At 50.8% G+C, this 24,475-nt stretch overlaps 2 protein-coding genes across 2 annotated transcripts in view; one reads left to right on the top strand and one right to left on the bottom strand.

The window, feature by feature from the left end:
- The window catches only part of LOC134434455 (nicotinate-nucleotide pyrophosphorylase [carboxylating]-like), a 45,016-nt gene extending 39,287 nt beyond the window's left edge, over nucleotides 1–5,729 (bottom strand). The window contains exon 1 of the mRNA XM_063183111.1: nucleotides 5,693–5,729. Coding sequence (XP_063039181.1) covers nucleotides 5,693–5,729 — 37 coding nt within the window. The remainder of the gene's footprint in view (nucleotides 1–5,692) is intronic.
- Nucleotides 5,730–7,991: 2,262 nt separating this feature from the next.
- On the top strand, nucleotides 7,992–8,924 carry LOC134434484 (olfactory receptor 14C36-like). The gene has a single exon (XM_063183137.1). It carries the CDS (start codon nucleotides 7,992–7,994, stop codon nucleotides 8,922–8,924), a length of 933 nt encoding a protein of 310 aa, XP_063039207.1.
- Nucleotides 8,925–24,475: the final 15,551 nt, after the last annotated feature.

Here is a 24,475-nt window from a genome sequence, read left to right on the forward strand (position 1 = left end):
GCAGCCGTATGGAGCCCCACACGACAGGTGGCAGAGGCCACTGAAGGAGAAGGTGGATCAAGCCAACTTGCTGAACTCAAAGCTGTTCAACTGGCCCTGGACATTGCTGAGAGAGAGAAATGGCCAAAGCTCTACCTTTATACTGATTCATGGATGGTAGCCAATGCTCTGTGGGGATGGCTGGAGAGGTGGAAAGAGGTCAACTGCAGCATAGAGGAAAATCAATTTGGGCTGCTGAAGAGTGGAAAGACATTGCTACCTGGGTAGGGAAACTGCCTGTGAAGGTCTGCCATGTAGATGCCCATGTACCCAAGAGTAGAGATAATGAGGAGCACCAAAACAATGAGCAAGTAGACCAGGCTGCAAAGATAGGGGTGTCCAAAATAGACGTAGATTGGGAACATAAGGGAGAGTTATTCCTAGCTAGATGGGCCCATAATGCCTCAGGCCATCAGGGCAGGGATGCCACCTATAAGTGGGCACGAGACCGAGGGGTGGTTTTAACCATGAACAGTATTTCTCAGGTTATCCATGACTGTGAGACATGTGCTGCCATCAAGCAGGCCAAGCGAGTGAAGCCCCTGTGGTACGGTGGGCGGTGGTCCAAGTACAAGTTTGGGGAGGCCTGGCAGATTGACTGTATCACACTGGCCCAGACATGCCAGGGCAACTGGTACGTGCTGAGCATGGTGGAAGCCACCACTGGATGGTTGGAGACCTACCCTGTGTCTCATGCTGCAGCCCAGAACACCATCCTGGGCCTGGAAAAGGAAGTTCTGTGGAGACATGGTACCCCTGAGAGGATCGAGTCAGACAATGGGACTCATTTCAAGAACAGCCGTATCAACACCTGGGCTAGGGAACATGGCATTGAGTGGGTGTACCATATCCCCTACCATGCACCAGCTGCAGGAAAAGTGGAGAGGTACAATGGACTTTTGAACACCACATTGAAAGCATTAGGTGGGGGATCTTTCAAGAACTGGGAACAGCATCTGGCAAAAGCCACCTGGTTAGTTAACAGCCGAGGCTCTACTAACCGAGTGGGCCCTGCCCAATCTGAGCCTTTGCAGAGAGTAGATGGAGACAAAGTCCCAGTGGTACATGTCAGAGGTTTATTAGGGAAGACAGTTTGGATTAATCCTGCTTAAAATACAGACAAACCCATTTGTGGGGTTGTTTTTGCTCAGGGACCACGTTGCACATGGTGGATAATGCAAAAAGATGGAAGAACGCATTGTGTGCCTCAGGGAGATCTGATTGTTGGATAAAATCTATGTAAATATCACTGATGCTGAATGTTATTACCATTGTCTGTGTATAGCTGTATAATGGAGGTATCATGTATGTACTTGTAGAGTTAGAATTTATATTAGTTTTAGTAGTAAGCAGACGATATGGGGATAAGGGGTGGAATGTCCTGGGTTGACTATATGATGCTTTTATCCCCAATCGTCTCATTCTGTTTATGTTGAGTAATAAGTTTTGTACCTTTAAGAGTGTTCCAGAGAGTGAAGGGGGGGAGAGAAGAAGCGCACAGTTTGTTTTCACACACTGCACTCGCTCCTCCACATTCCTGCTCCTGACTGTGTTGTCTGCGGACAGACAGCGGGACAGAGAGCTCTTCTTTTGCTTTTAGTTAGTTTTTAGCTAGCTGAGGCAAAGAAGTTCCCTGAACCGTTTTTTGTTTTTTTTTTTTCTTTTTCCTTGGATCTCTTGAAACTGCTCTGGATTGAACACCTAGGGGAGCACTGGCAGCTGCAGCTGTGGCCCACCGGGCTGGGCCTGGCTTGCGACAATTCCAGCACCGGAGGGACTGATCAGAGACTGAGTGAGCTGAGCTACAAACCGGGGTTTTCTGTTTGTCATCTCTTTTAGAGTGGCAAGGGGTCTCATTGTTTGATGTTTTTTTGGTTTTATTGTTTAATAAACAGGTTTTTTCTACCTTTCTCCAAGGAGGTATTTTTTTTTCCTCCTGGATGAACTGGAGGGAGGGGCTGATTGGATCTGCTTTTCCCACTGGAGCTCCTTTGGGGGATCCTCCTCTGTGGGATCTCAGCACCTCAGGACTGATGTGCCGAGTCACCAAGACCACCCTTGGGGGGCTCGGAGGTCCTGGAATGTTGCCAGGAGTGTCTGGTGGCTGGACTTTGATCCTGCACGGGAGACGACACCTGTATGAGGATGGGAGGATTTCACTGGGATAAATGGTGAAGGGATAAGTTAATCAGAGTGTGAAACACAAGGTTTAGGATTTCTGTACAGGGGGGTCTAGAGAAGTAAGGTGGAGGAATTGGGGCGTGTCCTGTCCTTCTTCTTCTTCTTCTTAGCCTCCATCTTCTGTGGTGATGGTGGCACTTTGGGATTGGTTATTACTAAAAGTGCACTGGTCAATAAGGGTGAAAGGTATTGGGGGAAATAGGTAAATATTGTATACGTAGTTTTGAGTATAAAGATAAGTGACCGCCCCGGGGGCTCTCAGTGTGCTCATGGCTGGCTTGCTGTGCGGACCTCTGTCGGGCCGAGAGAAAATCTTTTAGATAAAAAACTAATAAACACTGAAGACCGAGAAAACACCTGAAGCCTCTTCTCGTCCTTTGGAGCGTGGGCTGCCCAAGGCCATCCCCAAGCCTTTCCAGGTCATTAAGACAGCCGAGAGACCAACACTCCTCCAAATTTGCTCTAAACCTGGACACCTGGTCCCAAAAGGGCCAGTGCAAAGTAGCGGTGTGGTACTTAGCCCAGCAGTAACTCAGAGTCAGCCAGATTTTACTCCAAAATAATTGGGCATGAGTTTCAAGCCCTGAGAATCATTTGTTTAACTTAGGGTAAGCTTGAGTGTTCCCCCATAAGCCTTAAGTGTTGCTATACTAACTTGTCAAAGTTTTACTCCCTTACTGGTTACTTGTTTTTTCCTATATGGTTATTGTTCTAGAGTGTTCTAACCCCAAGTTTAAATGTTGTTGCTTTTCCTTTGTCTCGGGTCTTAGGATTCTGCCCCTTGTACTGTTCTCAACTTCTCCATGTCTATTGTTTTTCACCCTGTGTTATAAAAGTTCCTTTTAAGCAACTCCATTGATCCTGCTCCTTTTCATTTTCACCACCCTTGCCCTGAAGTCAGGGACCACAGAGGTTTGTCACAGCCACCCTTATTGGGACATTTGGTGCCTGAACTGAGACCATGACATACAGGGCTCCCTGTGTCAGTCACGTCAGCTGGGGTTAGCTGATGGATAGGCCAGTGCTCCCCAGAATTTTGAATTGTGCCAGGCCTGGTGGATTCATCGTTACTTCAAGGAACCTTGCCCAGGATCAGCAGGCACAATGACGGTTTCACCTGCATAGGATTGCAAGTGGGTTTGGGGAAATGCAAGACATTTATTGCCCATTTTGCCACTGTGTTTTTACAATATGCACCCACCTCCCATAATTCATTTGGGGTGTTCTGGTGGCTCTTCCCCATAGGGCAGAGAAAGAGAAAAATGGGCAGCCAGATGTCCAAAGTAGAAAGGAGCATATATGGATGCTTTATTCTCACTGATCAGGACATAATATTTTCAAAGAACAAATTAAAATAAATTATGAGGTGGATCATTAAAAATTTTCCAGATGCCTCTCCTGATGAAATCCATACCACTGAATTTTGGGACTCAATGGGAGTTAAACTGTACAATTTTTGATCAAAAGGGACCCCATTGTATCCCACATGTTCCCCATCTTCCACACCACACTGAGTCACTCCAAACTCAGGACCTCCCCTCAAACCTGCCTTTCTCAGACCTTCCACGATGATCCAAGATGGCAATGGCCACGTGGTCTTGGAGCATCATGCCCTTGAGACTCAAGATGGAAGGAGCCTGAATGTGGCTTGGGAGCCCAACCATTCTCCCTCCATCTTAGCTCCTCCACTTCCTGCTATACAACCTTCTCTTCCGCCCTGAACGAACCTCCAGATTCTATTCCCACAACTGCGGGTCATGCCCACTGTCAATCATTCCACCTCCACCCTGGGCCATGCCTCCAGAAGGCCAGCCCAGAAGTAGGCCATCCTAAATCAAGGCCCTTCCTCCCCAAAACCTGACAAAATGACAGTGCCCTTTGCCTCACCCTCCAGCAAAAATGTAACCCCCATGGTCACAGATACTAAGCCCAACGGTCGCACTATATCTAATCCAAATGTTTCTCCTCCAAGGTATTCTTCCTCCCCAGAAGACAGTTTGGACTCCTCACAGCAACCTCACCCCTCAACCCCAGAAGATCCCTAGAAAAGGATCTGGAAAGAAGCAGTTAATGAAGGAGAATGGAAAATGTTCTCAAAACTTCTCATTGCCCTCGTATGTTATGAAAGAAGGGGGCAGAATCCCAGCTATCAGCCATTGGTTTACGGGGATATCATGGATCTGTTAGGGCAGCTAAAGACCAGAGGAAGGACTTAACCTTGTTTTAATGGCCTAATGAGGGCCATGTTTACAGCATGTATCTTAACCCCCTATGATTTAAAATATATTATGACCATGTTGTTGTCACCTACAGAATACACCCTGTGGGAAGGGGGATGGAAGTATTTACTAAATCAATTAACAGCAATGACTATGCTAATAATGAGGCAAGAGCGGAACTGACAATCAACCATCTAGCTGGAGAAGGACAACATAGCCTACCAGATGATCAAGCAGCAAGTATCCTCAGAGAAGTATGGGATGATATCAAAGAGGTGGCTTTGAAAGCTTTAATCCAGATATCGGATGGCAGCACCCTCAATTTGGACTACCTTGGGTGGCTGCAGCTAAAGATTTAGGACAATCAGACCATCTTGGGTGCCTGTTAAGTAAGCAAACCAATGCTACCTCCCTCACACTGAGTGGCCTGCTCTCAGACATAGAGACGATCAGACATGCCACCCTGCAGAACAGCGATAGAGTTTTTACTCTGGGCACATGGGCAGTGTAGACTCTGAGGGCATGCATTGCATACACCTCTCCAGCCACAGGGAGTCAATCCACAAGAGCATTCAGATACTGAAGGAAGGGTTCAAGAAGCTTCAAGTGGAAAACGAAGACTGGTTCAATAAACTCTTCCAATCCAATGGACTAAAGGGTTGGATGATGTCTATCTAAAACAGGACATTTAATTTTCTTAGCTGTTGTTGTATTGTTAATTGTCTCATCTTTGTTTAGATGCTTTTAGAAAGTCTTACAAAATTCTTCAGTTCTGTCTTTGTTGTAAAACAGAAAGCGGGAAGATACCCAACACAGGCTCCTCATGGACTCCTTGGAGGAGAGAACTGGAGGTCAGAATGGCAAAAAACCTCTCAGAGACTCAGTGTGGGCAAGAAAATCCTTAAAAGTACCTAAAAGTATTCTTAAAACCATAAAGCACGTTAAAAATCTTGAGTATCTCGAAGCATTAATGACCCCACTGAGTGTCAGTACAAAGCTCTCAAGGGACTTGTTAAGGCAGAAAATTGGGACCATGATTGCACAAACGTCTGACAGAGTCAGTATCAAAAGGGAAACACCAAGTACCTTAAAATAACTGAAGTACCTTGAAGCATTAATGAGCCCACTGAGTGTTATTATTGACAAAGGCTCTGAAGGGACTAATTACAGCAGATAATTGGAGGCCATGATTGCACAGACCTCTCAGAGACTCCAAGGCAAAAGCAAAACTCAAAGTCCTTTGAAAAACCTACAGTCCCTGAAGGGAGCATTATAGACCCCCAGGGCCATTGTTGAGCAAGGCTCCCCAGGGACTCCTTCCAGCAGATCCTTGAGGCCACTGGGATGTGGGCTAGGGGGGGATGCTGAGGGCAGGACAAGGGGCTGACAGTGCCCAGCCTGGCTGGGGCTGTGCCAGGAGGCCCCCGTGCCTCAGGACAAGGTGTCTCCTCAAAGCCCTTGGTGGCACAGACCCTGCTGTGCCCCAGGGCACCAAGACTTGGCTTCTCTTTGTCCCCACCTGCCATCACTGCCTGCAGTTCTCTGCTCTGCCTGGGGCCTGGGGACACTTTCTCAGTTGTGTCCTTCAGTGGGACCCATTAAAAGTCCAAGAAAGTTTGGAGTTGGATTCTGACTTGGAGTTCTGGAGAGGTTTCTTCAGCTCCCTCTCAGGGACTGATGTTCAGGGCCTCAGCACAAAGCCCCAGAGGCTCATTAATGTTTTTGACTGTGATGCTGAGCTGGGCTGGGCTGCTGGCACAGAGGCAGCTCCTGGTAACCAAGAAGAGCTTCAAAAGCATATTTCTCTTGATGAGCAGCTCTTCTGCCAGCCCAGCAGGGCTGGGACACTGCCTGCAGCCACGCTGGGCACAGCACAGAGGCACAGAGAGCTTCAATCAGTCAGGGCTGGGAAGGTGCTGAGAAGTGCCTGGGGCAGAATCACTGCCAGCCCTTGGCACAGGAACCTCTGGCTGAAGTACAATGCAGCTGCAGATTTTGGAGCCATCTCCTAAAGCTGGAACATGCCAGTGCCTACAGACCCTGTGAGTACAATTCTGGGTATTTCTGGTGCAGAGGAGGTGAAATGCTCATGAAGTTCTGACATGCTGAGATGTTCTAAACAGTCATAGAATATTTCCAATACAATGATTTTGATAACAAATGAGGAAATTTACAAAGGCTAGGTATTCAGTTTCCAACTATTGGAGCATGGCAGGGAGGGAGGGATAAATATTAGTGGTTTATTATTAATTATGAATTTTCACACTTTCCCGAGAGATCTAAACTGTTCCTTTTAGTGATCAATAGGTTCACAGGCGATCCCTAATGTGCTTTCAGCCACTCTGCCCATGGAAAGCACCAGCATCACCTTTGCTGGACCCATCAGGCTCAGTCTGAGCAATCTTTTCTCTAGGCTAGAAACAGAACCTGCCCCCAGACAGTGCCTTGCAAACAGGCAGGGTTCTGTCAGGCCAAGGAGAGTGCACAGAGATTTGGGGTCTGTGAGTGCTGGCAGGGAGAGATCAGGCACAGGGAAACACCTGCAGGAAGAAAATCTGCAGGAAGCAGAGAGAATATCAGGAAAGGAGAGAAAACAATACCCAGAGATGCTGTGGCAGGGAGAGTTTAGAGATGTCCACAGGATCCCCTCCAGTGCAGCCCCTCCCTCTGAACAAGCCCCCTCCCTCCTGTGCCCCAGCCAAGCCTCTGCCCTCAGGGCCGGGGCTCCAAGGCGTGCAGCCCCTCCTGTGCAGGCAGAGCTGCAGCAGAGCCGTGGGGCAGCTCTGCAGCCGCGGGCCCAGTTCCCTCTGCAGAGCACAGGGCTGGGAGCAGCTGCCTGGCCCTGGGGGCTCTGGCAGGGGGCACAGCTGGCTGAGGGTGATGCTGTCCCCAGTGCCCGGCTCTGGGCAATGTTGTGAGTGCAGCCAGGGAAGGAGCTGCATCTCCCTCCATCCAAAGCCATCATAAGGACACTAGGAAGACTCCCTGAGATTTCAGTCCAAGCTGGGAGCTCCAATCCAGGGTGCAAAGCTGTCCTAGAGCATCTCTGAGGTGTAAGATTGCTGCGGAAAGGCAGAGGTGTTGTGACACTGAAAATGCTGTTGGGTTGGTGAAATGAGCAAAGAGAGCCCTTGGCTAAAAATGTGGAACTGGGCTGTGGTGGATCCATCTGCTCTCAGCAAAGATCACGTTATCTTTACAAAAAACTTAGTAATGAGCATATCCTCCATTTAGGAAAAGAGAAAGCCAAGATAAACTCAAAACACAATCAAGTGTGACCATCTCCCGACAGTCTCCACTCATTCACGTGCCTCAGGGAACTCACTCTGTTATACCAAGGGCATGCTAAGGGTTTCTGATATCCTAGAATAGCAGGAGAGACATGGGGGCAGCTTCAAAAGAAAACCTCAGAACTCTGAAACAGAGAAGCATGTACGTGTGTGTTACAAAGGAGGGTGTATGGGAAATGGCTTTGATTTTGCTTACAGGTATCTCTTATAAATCTTCACTGTCCTTTATCCATGAACAGGTCCCCATGTGCAGCCACAGCAAATGTCCAACAGCAGCTCCATCAGGCACTTCCTCCTGCTGGCATTGGCAGACACGCGGCAGCTGCAGCTCCTGCACTTCTGCCTCTTGCTGGGCATCTCCCTGGCTGCCCTCCTGGGCAACGGCCTCATCATCAGCGCCGTAGCCTGCGGCCACCACCTGCACATGCCCATGTTCTTCTTCCTGCTCAACCTGGCCCTCAGTGATCTGGGCTCACTCTGCACCACTGTCCCCAAAGCCATGCACAATTCCCTCTGGGACACCAGGGACATCACCTACTCAGGATGTGCTGCTCAGCTCTTTTTCTTTATGTTCTTCATCTCAGCAGAGCTTTTCCTCCTGACCATCATGTGCTACGACCGCTACGTGTCCATCTGCAAACCCCTGCACTACGGGATCCTCCTGGGCAGCAGAGCTTGTGCCCACATGGCAGCAGCTGCCTGGGCCAGTGCCTTTCTCAATACTCTCATGCACACGGCCAATACATTTTCCCTGCCCCTGTGCCATGGCAATGTCGTGGGCCAGTTCTTCTGCGAAATCCCACAGATCCTCAAGCTCTCCTGCTCACACTCCAACTTTAAACAACTGGGGCTCATTGCTGTTAGTGTATCTTTAGGACTTTGCTGTTTTGTGTTCATTGTTTTCTCCTATGTGCAGATCTTCAGGGCCGTGCTGAGGATCTCCTCTGAGCAGGGACGGCACAAAGCCTTTTCCACCTGCCTCCCTCACCTGGCTGTGCTCTCCCTGTTCCTCAGCACTCTAATCTTTGCTCACTTGAAGCCCCCCTCCATGTCCTCCCCATCCCTGGATCTGGCCCTGTCAGTTCTGTACTCGGTGGTGCCTCCAGCCCTGAACCCCCTCATCTACAGCCTGAGGAACCAGGAGCTCAAGGCTGCAGTGTGGAGACTGATGACTAGATGCTTTCAGAAACATTAAACTGCAGGCCAGTGTTTGCAAATCACTTGTAATAAAAGTAATTTTGAATATTTCTTGTTGGTTTGGTTGTGGGTTTTTTCCCCCTTTTTTAAGGTTTCTTATATTGTCCATAATAAATATCAGTGTTTGGGCCTTTTCTCATTTTGTTTCTCTCCACCTTCCCTGAGCTCACAGACTGTGTGAACGAGGGGCTGTGTTCTTGGTGGCTTTAAAGGAACTAAACGATCTCCCAGCCAAGTTTTCTGCAGGGATGCCTTTTGTTCCTTCTCTGGGGCTGCAGCAGCAATGTCTGTGTGCAGAGCTGGGGGCAGATCAGGGCTGGCCCAGCAGCTGTGCCCAGCAGCAGCAGCAGCACTTGGTGTTGCCAGTGCTGCTGCCCTGGCCCTGCCCCGCTGCCCTGGTGGCCCTGGTGTTGCTGCAGGGCCTGAGTGCTCTCGGGGCCGGGCACAGCCCTGGGGGTGGCAGTGCCGGGGCTGCAGTAGGGACAGGCCATGGGCACTGCTGGGGCAGCGCTGATGCCTCAGGCCAGGCCCTGGGGGCTCCAGGCTCCTTGCTCAGGCTCTCTCAAGAACACGGCCAGGCCAATGCTCAGCACAGAAAAGCCCCGTGAGCAGCCCCAGGCTGGCTGTGGGGAGGCTGGGGGCAAACAGCATGGCTGGGGCTCTGCAAGGGCCCTGGGGCAGACGGGAAGGAGCAGTAGAGCAGGGGCTGATCCATCTCCAGTGCACTGCACAGCCCAGGGCAGCGTCCCAGAGCGTCCTCATGGAGCTGCCAACAACATCCCCCCTCTGCAGCCCTGGCCTCTCCCCCGGCTCACACAGGTGCCCCATCCTTGCAGGCACAGACACGGCAGCACTGGCTCAGCAGCCCCTGTTTGCATTGCACAGAGCAGGGGGAGCACCCCCATGCTGTTGGTGTGGGGACATGAACCTGAGGGAGCACAAATGCCATCAGCCCCTGGGGCCAGCAAGGGCTGGGGGACACCAGGGAAACCACTCAGCTTTGTCCTGGCCTCTGCACTCAGCCAGAAAGTTTGTTCCCATCAGCTGGGAGTTTCCTGTCCCACTGCAGACGCTGTTGCTCAGAGCCGGGGCTGCCTGGCAGCCACCCCTAAACTGCCCTGAGCATTTCCTTGGCTTCACCTTTCATTTTTTTACTCTTCACTGGTACACATTTCTTCCCATTGCTCACCCCTATTCCCTGCCCTGAAACTGCCCATCCCTGTTTGCCCTTTCCTCTCTGGCCCCACTCCCCATTGCAGTTCCTGACTTGGTGCCATGGGAACGTCCCTTGGGCAGCAGGATCATCCTACAAGTGCTGCAGGAATTGTCTGCAGGCTCCTGCAGTGCCTGGTGCTGCTCCCTTGCCAGCGGCACCCCAGGCCAGGGGGGCACATCTGGGCTGCTCTGTCTGGCTCTGGGGCTCCCTGTTCTGGGCAGTGAGGAGGAGCTGCAGAGGCTCTGCAGGACTGACAGGATGGGCTTTGGGGCTGGCAGGAGAAGCTGAGGGACCTGGGCTGCTGGAGCTGCTGAAGAGGAGGCCCAGGGCTCCTCCTGCAACTGCTGCAAGGGTGCTTTCAGAGAATCCCAGAATCAGCAAGGCTGGAAAAGACTTTGGAGATCATCAAGTCTAACCTCTGCCCTGACACCGCCTTGTGTCTTCTGAGCCTCCCTTTGTCCAGGATAAAGAACCCCAGCTCCCTTAGCCACTTCTCACAGGACTTGTGTTCCAGACCCCTCACCAGCCTTGTTGTCCTTCTCTGGACATGTTCCAGCCCCTCCATGTCCTTCCTAAATTGGTGGGCACAGAACTGGACACACCACTCGAGGTGCTGCCCAACCAGTCCTGAGCACAGGGGAACAATCCCTGCCCTGCTCCTGCTGGCCACACCATTGCTGATGCAGGCCAGGAGCCATTGGCCTTCTTGGCCACCTGGGCACACTGCTGGCTCATGTCCAGCCTGCTGTCCATCACTCCCTGCAGGTCCCTTTCTGCCTGGCTGCTCTCCAGCCACTCTGTCCCCAGCCTGTAGTGCTGCAGGGGTTGCTGTGGCCAAAGTGCAGGACCTGGCACTTGGAGTTCTTAAACCTCACCTTTTTGGGTTTGGCACCTGCCTTTATTCTGTCCTGGAGCCCTGCTCCCAGCATGAGTCCAGTTGCTGCTCCTGTGTCCTTCCAGTTTCCTTGTCACTCCCAGGATGTTCCTGGTCACTTCCCCTCACTCCTGGCAGGATCCCTCCTCTTCCCAGTATGAACCCAGGCACTCACAGTCATTCCCAATTATGATGCAATTTGTCCCCAACATGACCCCAGTTGCTCCTAGTTGCTCCCACTTTCATCCAGTGTATTCCCAGTTCTCCCAGTGTCCCCTAGTATAGTCCCAGTATCTCCCAGTATGATCCTAGTCTCTCCCACCAGGGCCCCAGTCACTCACACTTGCCCCCAGTTGCCCCCAGCATGGTCCCAGTTCCCCCAGCACATTCCCAGTGGCTCCCAGTGTGGTTCCAGTCACCACCTGCATGGTCTCAGGCACTCCCAGCATATCCCAGTTGCCCTGAACATACTCGTACTCATTGCCAGGCACTCCCAGTTACCTGAGTGTGGTTCAGCTGCCCCCAGTTTTATCCCAGTCACTGCCAGGACACCCCAGTTGTCACCAGCATGCATCCTGTCATTCCCAGTTTCTCCCAGTTCCTCCCAGTGTGTGCGCAGGCAGCTGCCAACATGGGCCTGGTAGCTCCCAGTAACCCCAGTCAGGGTCTATTGACACCCACTATAGTCCCAGTAGGATCCCAGTCACTCCCAGTATGATGCCAGTGGCCCCCAGTGGGATCCCAGTTGCTCCCTATCAATGCCAGCAGGACCCCAGTAGCGTCCAGTATGATCCTTATGACTCCCAGTGTCTCCCAGTATATCCCAGTTGCCCCCAGCATTCTCCCAGTCACTCCCACTTCCTCCCAGTTGCTTTCAGCATGATTCCAGTTGCCCACAGCAACTCCCAGTCAATCCCAGTATGATTCCAGTCACCCACAGTGTGATCCCAGTCTCAGCCAGCATGGACCCAGCTGCTCCCACTGTGATCCCAGTATGACCCCAGCTGCTGCCAGAATAGTCCCAGTTGTTCCCAGTTCCTCCCAGTATGATCCCAGTTGTCCCTCGAATAGTCCCAGTCCCTCTCAGCATGGTCCCACTCACTCCCAGTTGCTGCCGGCATGGTCCCAGCTGTTTGCAGTGTGGTTCCAGTGCCCCCAGTATGGTCACAGACACTCCCAGTATATCCCAGTGTGCCCAGTAATGTTCTGGTTAGCTCAGAATGATCCCAGTCTTTCCCAGTTCCTCCCAGTTGCCTCCAGCATGATTTCAATTTCTGGCAGTTGCCTGAAGTAACGCCTTAGTTGCTCCCAATATAATCCCAGTTATAGTCTCAGTCCCCTCAGCATGCTTTCAGTATCTTCCAGTTGATCCCAGCTGCTCCCACTCTGTCCACATTTTCCTCCCAGCATGGGCCCAGTAGCTCCCAGTAACCCCCAGTCAGGATCCATTCTCATCTGCTGTAATCCCAGTAGCCCCCAGGATGATCCCAGAGTCACCCAGTCCACACCAGTATGGTTACAACCACCCCCGGTATGATCCCAGTCACTCCCAGATCCTCCCAGTATGATTCCAGTCATGCTCAGAGTGACTCCCTGTCACTCCCTGTGTGGGCCCAGTTGCTCCCAGTCACCTCCAGCATAGTTCCAGTCAGAGCCAGCACCTTTCCAGTCACTCCCAGTCTGGTTCCAGTAGGATCCCAGTCACTCTCAGATACTCCTAATACTTTTCCAGTCACTCCCAGTATGATGCCTGTCAGTATGACTCCAGCATGGGCACAGCTGCTCCCATTATCATCTAGGGGGTTCCAGTTGCTCCCATTTACCCCCACTGTGGTTTCAATTACTCCCAGCATATTCCAATTACTCCCAGCAGGTTCCCAATTAGTCCCAGTTGTCCTCAGTTGCTTCCAGCCTGATGCCAGTTGCTCACAGCCACTCCCAGTCACCCTCAGTGCAGTCCCAGTTGCTCCAAGTATGATCCAGTATGATCCCAGTTGCCCCCAGCATGGTTCCAGTTGCTCCCTGTTCCTCCCAGTGTGATCCCAGTTGAACTCTGTTGTCCCTTCTATAGTCCCAGTCACTCCCCATGTGATCCCAGTCCCTGCCAGCATGATCCCAGTCATGCCCAGTTGCCCCCAGTGTAGACCCAGTCACTCCCACTCACTCCCAGTTGCCCCTACCATGGTCCAAGTTCTCCCCAGCATGGTCCCTCTTGTTCCCAGTCATTTCCAGTATGATTACAAACACTCCCAGTACATCCCAGTTGCCCTCAGCATGTCCATGGTTCTTCCCAGACACTCACAGTGATCCCAGTAAGGTGCTTGTTATCCCAGTATGTTCTCAGTCATGCCCAGCATATCCCAGTTGCCTCCAGCCTGCATCCAGTAATTCCCAGTTCCTCCAGTTTGCTTGCAGCATGATCCCAGTTTCTCTCAGTTGCTCCCAGGGGCCCAAAGTGTGATCCCAGTTGCTCCCTTTCAATACCAATAAGAGCCTAGGAAGCTCCAGTATGATCCTTGTCACATGCCAGCACACCCAGTATGGTCCCAGTATAATCCCAGTAACTTCCAATCGCTCCCAGTATGGTCCCAGTTGCCTCCAGCTAGATCAATCCAGTCAGTCCCAGTATGATGCCACTTGCTCCCAGCTGTTCCCAGTCGCCCCCAGTATGGGGGATGATGTGCATGGTGTGTTCCCAGTCACTCTCAGACACTCCCAGTATTAGTCCAGTCCCTCCCAGTATGACCCAAAGATGAGCCCAGTGTGCTCCCAGTCCCTGCCAGTATGAACCAGTTGTGCTCCACATGGTTCCAGTTGTTCCCTTTCACCCTCACTTTTGTTCCAGTCACTTCCAGTCTCTCCCAGCGTACCCCAGTTCCTTCCAACACATTCCCAGTCACTCCCAGTTCCTTCCAGCATGATCCCATTTGCTCACAACCACTCCCAGTCAGCCTCAGTGTAGTGGCACTCACTGCCAGTATGATCCCAGTCACCTCCAGCATGACCCCAGTTCATCCCAGTGTAAGCCCAGTGGCTTCCAATCATGCCCATCATGCACCCAGTCACTCCCAGTTCCTCCCAGTTGCTCCTTGCACGATCCCAGTTGCTCAGAGCTGCTCCTGGTCACCTTCAGAATGATCCCAGTCACTCCCAGTATATCCCATCTGTCCCCAATATGGTCTCAATTTCCCCCTGCAGGCTCCTACTCCATCCCAGTGTGATCCCAGTATTATCCCAGTATGATCCCAGTCTCCCTCCATGTGATCGTAGTCTACCACGGCATGGGCCCAGCTGCTCCCAGTATGATCCCCGTAGTATCCCAGTACAATCCCAGTCATTGGAGATGTTGATCTTTGACATCCCTGAATGATCCCTTTTGGTCCTGAAACAGACTTGCAGAATCCTGAAACAAAGAACTGCTAAAGAAAAATCACTAATAACTATTTTAAAAAATGCATTGATAATTATCAAACAATATTGAGAAAATTTCTGGAATGCTCTGGCCACTGTCCTTAATTGAATCACTTGGGCTGAGTCTGACTTGTGGCTTTCGAGTACTTTGAGCTGGTAGCTCTGGCCACCATTTTTTTTTTTTTTTGCACCACTGGGTGGGACAGAGTCCCTGGCCCCAGTCCGAGTGGGCGGACCAAGGACCCCAGACCAGGCCCACAGAACAGAGCCCTGGGCCTGAGTAGGGGGATCAAAGCCCCCAAACCTGGTGGTGGGCAGGCCAAACAGCCCAGACCTGGCCTGCAGGGCGGGGTCTTTGTTCTCACAGCCGACCCCCACTGTGCTGCCGGTGCCTCGGCAGCAGGAGTGACCGAACGCTTTTTCCCTCTCCCCCCAGAACCACCAGTGCACACTGGTGGCTGGGAAGGAGAAGCTTTCCCAGGGATCTCCATCCCGGATCTGCACGTCTTCTTTCCCCAGAACAACTGAGCGATGCTCGCTCTCCAACACCCCCACCCCACCCCACAATTCAAATTCCAGTGTTCCTGTTTTCTGTTCCTCAACATCACCCCCATCCCCTCTGGGCTTGTGGATAGAGGCAGCACCTCTGGGAGCCACATCCCCCACGCCACTGGTGAACATGAGGGGAGTCAGGCACCCCAAATCCCAGCGAAAAGCCCCTGACCAAACGTGAATCAGCCTGTGAAAAATGTTGTGTCCCAGAAAAACAGAGTTTGAAAATTTTCAGCTGGGAGGCCCCAGCTGTCAGCAAATGAGCCGCACCTCCCCTGAGGGACAGGACAGCGTCCCCTTCTTCTCTCCCAGCTCCCACTACAGGGGTATTATAAATGAGGAGCTTTACTGGGCCAATATTCAAGCACCAATCAAGTCACTAATTAATATGGTAAAGTATGAGCAATACAGCGATGGGTACAGTGGGGGAAGTTTTCCCTCCAACACACCAATAGTTGAGGTTTACAGGTATTTATAGGGGTTCTCATCAGCTTTCTCAGCAGTTTCTATTCCCAATTTTTTTGTCAAATTCCATACCTATTGTAATTTAGTTTTCCTCAGGATGTATCCCAGAAAGGAGTATCCCCAGATGGTGGTGGTTTAGTTTCCAAAAGAAGGAAGAAATCTCCCAGATGGTGAGGTCTAGCACTCCAGATGTGGGTCCATCTTTTAATTGCAGAGGCTATAAACCTCATAACAGTGATGTCCAGCTTCCCTTGGTCAAAACCATAAATCCTTGAGTTGATGTTCATCTTCCTTTCTCATGCTGCTTTTCACTGTTTTCTTAAAAGTGTGAGATAAGCATTCTTATATATAAGTTTCTTCTTATATATTGTAAAGCTATAGTTTCAAAGATCCTTACTACAAGCAATATTGTAAAATCATACTTCAAAAGATTATTATTGCAAAATTCTTTAAAGCTTAGCTACAAGCAGAAAAAAAGCAGCATCCTTAAAGCTTTAATTCAAATGCTCCTAAATGAACTTAACACTTATAAAGGTTCATTACGAACAAAAGATAGGTTCAAAGGCCTTCTTCCATGCTTTACTTTCCTCAGTAATTATTAGAATTTGTCTTTGTAACTGTCCCATGGTTGGTTTCCACACATATCACAAATACACACATTGCCTGTATGTACCTGACACGAAACACAGCTTTGTATTTCACAGGGGGGCACGGGGATGGCTCCTGTGAGAAGATGCTGGAAGCTTCCACCATGTCTGGCACAGCCAATCCCTGGTGGCTTCAAAGATGGACCTGCTGCTGGCAAAGGCTGGGCCAGTTACAAATGGTGGTAATGCCACTGCGATAACAGATTTAAAAAGAAATCAAAATAGAGATTGTGGTGCAGTTTTAACTCCAGTAGGAAAAGAGCAGAGGAAGAACATGTGAGAAGAAGATTCTGCAGACATCAAGGTCAGTGCAAAAGAGGGACAGGAGGTGCTCCAGGCACTGGAGACCCAGGGCACCCTGCAGGAGAGCCATGGAGAGAGAGGCCCTGCTCCCAGGCTGGAGCAGCCTGTCCCTGGAGGAATGCACCCCTGGAAGAGTGACCCATGCTGCAGCAGTTTGGGAAGGACTGTTGTCCCTGGCATGGACTCACACTGCAGCAGTTTGCAGAGGGCTGTTGCCCCTGAAATGGACTCACCTTGGAGAAGCTCCTGCAGAACTGTCTCCCTTGGGAGGGACCCACGGTGCAGCAGAGGAACCACTCCTCTCCCTGAGCAAGGGCAGAAGCCATGGGTGATGAACTGACCATAACCCCCATTCCCCGTCTCCCTGCACTGCTGGGGTATGAGGAAGAGCTGGAGGGAGGTGAGTAGCTTATTTATTTCCCCTTTTTCCTGTTCTGACTTTGTTAGTAATAAATGAATTTCACATCTCTAAGGTAAGCCTGATTTTCCCAGGACAGTATTTGATGAGTGATCTTGCCCAGTCCTTATCTCAACCCATGAACCCTTTATTAAATTCTCTTTGTCCAGCTGCAGAGGGGAGTGAGTGAGCAGCCCACATGGATGCCTGGCATTTGGCCTGGGTCAACCCACGACACCTTGGTACCACAGGGTCACAATGGACCCTTGGTTCTATGGGGTCTCATTGCTTCCATCAGGTCCTGCAGGGCCACTTAATTCAGAAGGCCTCAAAGTTTCACCGTGGTCTCCAGGATTCCATGAGGCCCTGCAATGTCAAAATGGATGGTTGGATCCCTGGGGGCCCACAGTGTCACAATGGGATCTTTTGGTCCTACAGCTTCACAATGTCCCCTCGGTTCCATGTGTCCTGCACTGTTCCATGAATCCTTAGCTCCATGGGGTCCTGTAGGGTCACAATGGTCTCCTTGGTTTCGTGGTGCCACAGTTTCCATAATTTCCATGGTATCCCAAGTGCCCTTGGATCCCAAAAGGCCGCAGAGTGTGACAATGGCCCCTTGCTTCCGTGACGCCCTGTAGTGTCACAATGGTGTCCATGATTCCATCAGGCCCTGCAGTGTCACCATGGACAGTTGGTTCAATGACACTCCACAATGTCACCACGGCCCCATGGTTCCACAGAGCCCCACTGTGTCACTGTGGTCCCTTTGCTTCCAAGGCTCAGAAGTGCCAAAATGATCCTTTGGTTCCATCAGGCCTTGAAGTTTCAAAATGGTCTCCATGGTTTCATGAGCACCCCCTGTGTCACAAGAGACTCTTGGGCCATATTTTGAATGCAGGCAAATTGCATTCAAGTGCATTTGAATGCACTCGCTATGATGGGGAGGTGATAATCCCCTATTCCAAGAGTGAACTTAAGAAGGGCTGACTATTGAAGGAACTACAGAGAACCACAATATAAGAAAAGCAGGTGGCACAGGTAATTCTGGGATAGGCAGACCAGAAAGCAAGAGCAGATGAACCAGTGCAGTCGCCACCAAGAAGATCACGTTCACGTGCTGTGGGCAGCAACCCCATCAGGCCGTGCCACGATCCCCTGGTACAAGGGGGGTCACGATGGTTCGTTTCACTGATCTCAGGGTGCAAAGACACACAGCAGGGGACTTTCAGTGTTAACCAAAACAAATGCACCTTTTATTGAGTGCCCACAGCAGATACAACACAAGCATTAGAAAGGAGATAAAGGATAGAGAGACAGAGAAAAGGAGGGGGGAATAGCTGCCAACAGAGAGATGAAATCCTTGTGGTCAGGCCAATAGATCTGTCTTTGGTTAACTCAGGGCTCTTTCATAATCTACCAACAGGAGGGGAGCAAGGCAGTACATGGAGGGAACAGTGGAGAATAAATCCATTGGGAACAGGTACAGACAGTGCAGTTCTGAACAGCACAAACCGGTGCCAGCAGTGAGTGGGGCCCGTTGTTTCAGGACTGGTTCCTATGGGAAACATCCCACTTCCTATGGCAGACATCCCTCTCCAGTCAGGCCAGCACCCCTGCGTTAGAATTTGAAGGGTCTCAGTCTCAGTCCTTGATGGCAGCTGTGAGGCAGATGAGGGATCTTTGGACCATCTCTTACAGACTGACATCCCAAAACATAAAAATAACTCTGCATTTCCCTTTAAAAATAAAATGTACTGAATTAATAAAATGATAATTGCTTTTCTTATTTTATTATATAAAAGAATTATTCTATATTTGTATTACCAAATTTGAATGTTTATATTAAAAAATCCATACCTTTTTAGCAAGCAAAAAATTTATTGGTCATTAGTTCTAAGTAACACAATTCCCTTCATTAATTCATTGAGCAGGTGGCTATTGACTTCTTCTTCTTTATGCTAATTAGTCCTATTTTCAATCCTTTTGTCATCTTTTTATCTTTTTCTCAGACAGTGCAAAAGGGGCCACTTTGAGGTCCCTGGAGAACTTTCTGGGCCACATTTGGGGCAGTTCTGGGTCTGGGGAGGGAATTCAGAGAGAACTTGAGGGTCTGGAGGACACTTGGGAGAGCCAGGTGGGCACTTGGAGGGGCACTCAGGGATTCCGAGGGACAGCTGGGGGTCCGGGGCAGCACTTGGGGGTCCAGTGGGCCCTTGGAGGTCAGGGAGGTGAATTTGGGGCCGTCAGGGTCCGGGCGGGCCCTTGGGGAGCTCTGACGGTGCTCTCTGTGGCGCAGGCGGTGATGGGAGTTGTAGGCGCGGGTGTAATACGTCTTAACGGGGCGTGGAGCATCATGGGAGTTCAAAGTGCAGCTGCAATGGCTCTCAGTGGGGCGCAGGGCATGACGGGAGATGAAGTCCCGGCTAGAACACCGTTGGACATGCGCCCTGGAGCATGGTGGGAGCCGTAGTCCCGGAAGTGGCTCCAACGCTTTGTTTGGAGTTCAGGGAAGGCTCTTCGGGGACACTTCTGCGTCCGAGCTGCGACTTGAGGTCCTCAGGGAAACGTAAACGGTTCGGGAGTACTTGCGGGGAGCTCAGGGAGCGCTAACCGGGCTCTTTAGGGCACAGGGGACGGCAGGAGTTTTAGGCCCGGGACTGTGTTCTGAGGTGCTCTGGGGCCACTGGGGATGAGAGGAGATGAATTCCCAGAAGTGGCTGTACCGGGCATCTGTGGGGTTGGCAGCACTCAGGGGGTCCGGGGATGCTTTTGGGGCGTCCCGAATTGGCGATGAGGGGGCACTGAGGGATCCTGGAGGGTCTGCAGGACACCTAAGGGACAAAGGGGGGGCGGATCCCAGGGGTTTTGTTGAGCGCGGGGCATGACGGGCGTTGTAGTCCCAGCTTCAATGGGGCTCAATCGGGCCGTGGGGCATGGAATCATAGAGAGCACTGTGACATTGCTGGGGCTAATGGAACCAAGGGGATCATGCTGACTCTGTGTGGCTCCATGGAATGTAGGGATCATTCTGATACAGCAAGACCCCATGGAGCCAAAAGTCCATTGTGACATTGCAAGTCCTTATGTAATCATGGAGAGGCCATTTTGACACTTCACAGCCTCATGGAACCCAGGGGCCATTGTGACACTGTGGGGCACCATGGAGCCAAGAAGATCATTGTTACACTGAAGGGACTCATGAAATCATGGAGATCATTGTGACACTATGAGGATCCATGGAATAAGCAAAGTATTGTGACACTGTGAGGCCTCATGGAACCAGTGAGACCATTGTGACCCTGGGGGTCACCACAAAATCAAGAGGACTATTTTGATACTGTGGGGCCTGATGAAACCAAGAGGCCTTTGTGACACTGCAGGGCTGCATGGAGCCAAAGGTCTGTTGTGACATTGCAGGGCCTCCTGTCATCAATGGACCATTGTGAGACTGTGCAGCCAAAATGAGACCATTGTGACACTGCAAACCTCCAGGGTCTAAAGGTCCATTGTGACATTGCAGGGCTCATGGAACAGAGGAGTCCTGTGACATTGTGGGGCCTGGGGAACCATGGAGAACATTGTGACACTGCAAGGCCTCTTGGAATCAGTGGGACCATTGTGAAACTTGGGAGCCACTGTGACACTGTGGGATCCCATCGAACAAGGGGTCCATTGTGACATTTCAGGTCTTCTTGTAATCAAGGAGCCATTGTGGCAGTGTGGAGCCCCACAGAACCAAGGCACCATTGTGACACTTCAGAGCCCCATAAAAACAAAGGAATACAGTACAGGTCTGGCTGGTTTGACCTCCCAAGAGGTCAGGCTGACCTTGGCATGTTGAGGGTCTCATCCGCTATTGAAACAGTGGTGCTCCGTGCTTTCCTTCCTATGAAAAAGATCTGATATTCTGTTCCAAGGATGGCCAGAATTGGAGTTTCACCTCCAAATTTCCTTATATCCAGGGATTGTTCCCATAGGAATATTGCCAGGACAAGTCTGGCTGGCAGTGGTTTCATGAGGGTCACCTCTCATCTGTTCCCAAAACACTTGGCAAGATTCTGTGCTTTCCTTCCTATGGAAAAGAGCTGTCCTTCTCAGCCAGGTGCCCATGGCCAGAATTGGGATTTCACCTCCAACATTCCCTGTTGTGACAGAATGGAGGAGATTGTTGGCTCAAAACATTTCATGTGTGGGGGAGGAAGGGGCAGGTCCAGCCTTGCCCTGCCCTGGAACCCCAGCACTGCCCTGCCCTGGAACCCCAGTCCCCCCAGAGCCTCTATCCCACCCCAGCAGTGGCTGCCAGTCCCTGGCACAGCACAGGCAATGCTCCACAGCCACCTCTGCAGCCCCCAGCCCAGCTCCTGAGGGACCAAATGAGCCCAAGTCCCACCTGCGGGAAGGGTCCAGCAAAACCAAGGGGTATTGAAGGCTGACCACAAGGCATGCACACATCTTGACCCTACCTCCTCTTGGAATTTCCATCTGAACACTTCTGGAATCCAGGAGGTGGTAGCTGTCTGTGTGCTTCTCTGTATCTTTTTGGTCTTTCTCTTTCTATGTCTTCTTCTGTTTCTGTGCTCCTGCAAATTTTGATTAACATTAAGTTAACCAGGCTTAGACTGTGAATTTGAATGGGCCAAGTCAATGTTTTTGAGAAGTGTTTTTTGTTGATCAAATATCTGCCATAGTTTGACATAGAAGAGTTTTAAAAAGTAATAAAAGTAAACCCATAAATAAATAACTGAAACTAAAACCCACCACACTCATCAATACATTAATTAAGAAATCTCAAGATTAAAAAATCTTAAATTAACAAACGAAAAACCACTACAGTGTCATAATAAATCTTTTGGCAAAGCTTGTCTGATTTTCTAAAGTTGCCAGTAAAGGCTGATTTGTTGTTTTGAGCTCCTGAGAATCTCTTGTTGGTATTTCTCTAGAGAGTCCATCTCAGAGTACACAAGCAATTGTAATTTCATTTAAATATCTCATTGAGAGAGTTGTTTTTTAGTGGATGGGAGCAGGGCTTGTCTGTCCTGCTTGGCCCAGCCCAGGCAGGGCTTTCCCAGACACATTCCACACTCCATTTCCCAGCTGGAGCCGCTGGTGCCTCTGAGTTGTGCTGCCCCAGCCCCAGGGACACTCTCCTTGTCTACCCATTCCCCCATGGTCTCTGGGCAGGGATGGCCTCAGTGGGGGCTGCTGACATCCTCAGCACCTTGGAGGCTGCTGCTGAATTTCACTGCTCCAGAGGCTTGATCAGCCTTCAGCTCTTGAGTGCAGGAATTCAGTGTCCCAGGGCTCATTGACATTCAGAACACTTTAAGAACACAACCCCCTGGAGTTTGATTTAAGTGTTGATTTGGTTTAAGTGTTCAAATATTTGTGGTAATTTGATAGATTTCAGTAGTGTGTTCTAAGTGAATGCCTTATATTTAAAAAGACAGTGAGAAAACATTTTTTAGGTCCTGTTTGGGACTTTTTCCTGTTCATAAATCAGTCTGTGCAGTCTCCTATTGACACTAAATCCAAGTAGCTTCTTATGCAGTTGGAATAGATATGAAAATCAAGACCCTTCATGGCTGACAATCAATCACACTCTGTCCCTACCCCCACCCCACCATTTTCCCCACCCAAGCCCTGGCACTCAGAGCAGCCTTGTGCAAATCTGAGCTCCCTCCAGCCCAGGCTGCACACCTGCAGCTTTCAGCTCCGTGGCTCCAACTCCCACCTGCTTTCCTTGGAGAAGGAGCTGCCCAAGAAACAGAGGGATGTTCGTTTAATGTCAGCCAACAAAGCCAAGGGAAGGCACAGCTCCATCAAAGGCCAAAGTCATTGCTCTGCTGGACATTAAATCCACTTTCCATTGCAGACAGTCTCAGAGCAATGGAAAACACCTTCTGTGCCCAGCACAGATCCCAAGGTCCCCCCAAACCCTTCCTGCCCCAATTCTGTCCAGATTTGCTCTTTGCACACACGTGTCACATGCTGAAGTCAGGAGCTCCCCCCATGCCCAGAGGGAGGAAAAGAGAGAAAGGGGACAAAGAGCTCTCCTGTGCAGAGCCAAGGTCCAAGTGCAGCCCCTGCAGTGGGAACCACAACTCATCAGATTGTGTCCTTTGGGGTCAGGGACTGGTGACACTCAGAGGCACAGAAAGGTTTCTTGCCAACAAACATAAGTTGAATATTTGAACAGTTTAATAACCATCACAGCTCTTTCCTCAGCTCTCTGTGATGTCCCAGCAGCATCTGACATGTCCACCATCCCCAAGGGATTTCTGTACAGGAACAGTTTTAGACAAAGACATAAGGTAATTCTGTGATAGATAAAAACACAATTGAGATGATATTTATTATATATTTATTTGAACTTCAGAAATATTGGGCAATTTCTTCCAGGTCAAAGCATGAAGCCAGTTAGTTGAGAGGCACTTGAATGACCAGAGAGCATCTAGAGGAGGAAATCAGAGAGCAGTAGAAGTATATAGATCCACCTGCTTTAAAGGAAGAGATGTCCTTAGACATGGCCATTTCAACAGAAGAGCTGAAAACACCTGAAGGAAAATGGAGAGGAAGTAATAAACAAAATATTGGTCACACCAGTAGAAGGCAAGATCAGTATTTTTCCTCCTGCCATCTGTACACCTCCAGGAAATTCCTGTTCCTGCTGGGAAAACTGTGCCATTTCTTAACAGTACTGAAATGACCCAGATAAAAAAGACTTGCTTGTATATTATGAAACTAACAGGTAATAAAAGCTGTGTCCCCTGTGCCCCTATCCAGGCTGACATCACTTTTGTGCCCATGAACACCCAGTTCCACTTGTGCCCTGAGGTGCCCAGCTGGGATTGGATCTCTCCCAGAGCACCAGAGGGAGAGCAGAGCCCCTTGCAAGCTGCAGGTCCCTGACAGCCCCACAGGGCTCCTGTCCCATCAACATCTCCTCTGCTCCAGTCTGAAACAGGGCCCAGCATGGTGCCGGGATCATCAGAGAGCTGAGGTGTGTGCTGGAATTCAATGCCCTCCCCATCCCGCAGCAGCCCTGCATTTCCCTCCTGCAGCCTTGGTCTCCAGCACAGCCATGGAGGCTCTTTGGGCTCTGGAGTGTTCCTGCAGCCCCCAAGGGCAGCTGAGCTCTGCCTTTGGCACAGTCAGGCCTGGCCAATGCGGGCCATGCTCAGCAATTGCTTGTGTGAGCCTGGCCTTGCTATCAGCCCTGGCAGCGGCTGCGTGGCCCCTTTGTGGCCCTGTGCTGGCCCAGCCCCTGTGCAGAGCCCGGGGCACCTGTGGGGCTGCACAGACAGCCCTGCCCTGGGCTCTGCCGGCCTCTGGGCCGGCAGAGAGGCAGCCAGGCCTGGCCATGGCCGGGAACAAGCCCTGAGCCCCGCAGGAGGATGGAGCTGGGCCACAGCCAAACTCAGCCCAGGCCAAAGCTGGACTCAGCAGCCAGGGCTGCCAACACATGGGGACAGAGGCTGGCACTGACAAATGTCCTGGGCCACTTCCCTCCTCTGTCCATGCCACCAAGGGCACAGAGCAGCCTCCTCTCTGGGCCACTTGCCTGTTTGCAATGCTTTGCACAGGTGCTGGCCCTGCCCCACAAGGCCTGGCCTGAGTCCTGCCCCTGCACGCTCAGCCAGGCTAAGATGGACACTGATGGTTTCTGGGCCAGGCTCTTGGAGCC

The sequence above is a fragment of the Melospiza melodia genome, unplaced genomic scaffold (assembly GCF_035770615.1).
Source record: "Melospiza melodia melodia isolate bMelMel2 unplaced genomic scaffold, bMelMel2.pri scaffold_37, whole genome shotgun sequence".
In the NCBI taxonomy this organism is placed as follows: Eukaryota; Metazoa; Chordata; class Aves; order Passeriformes; family Passerellidae; genus Melospiza; species Melospiza melodia.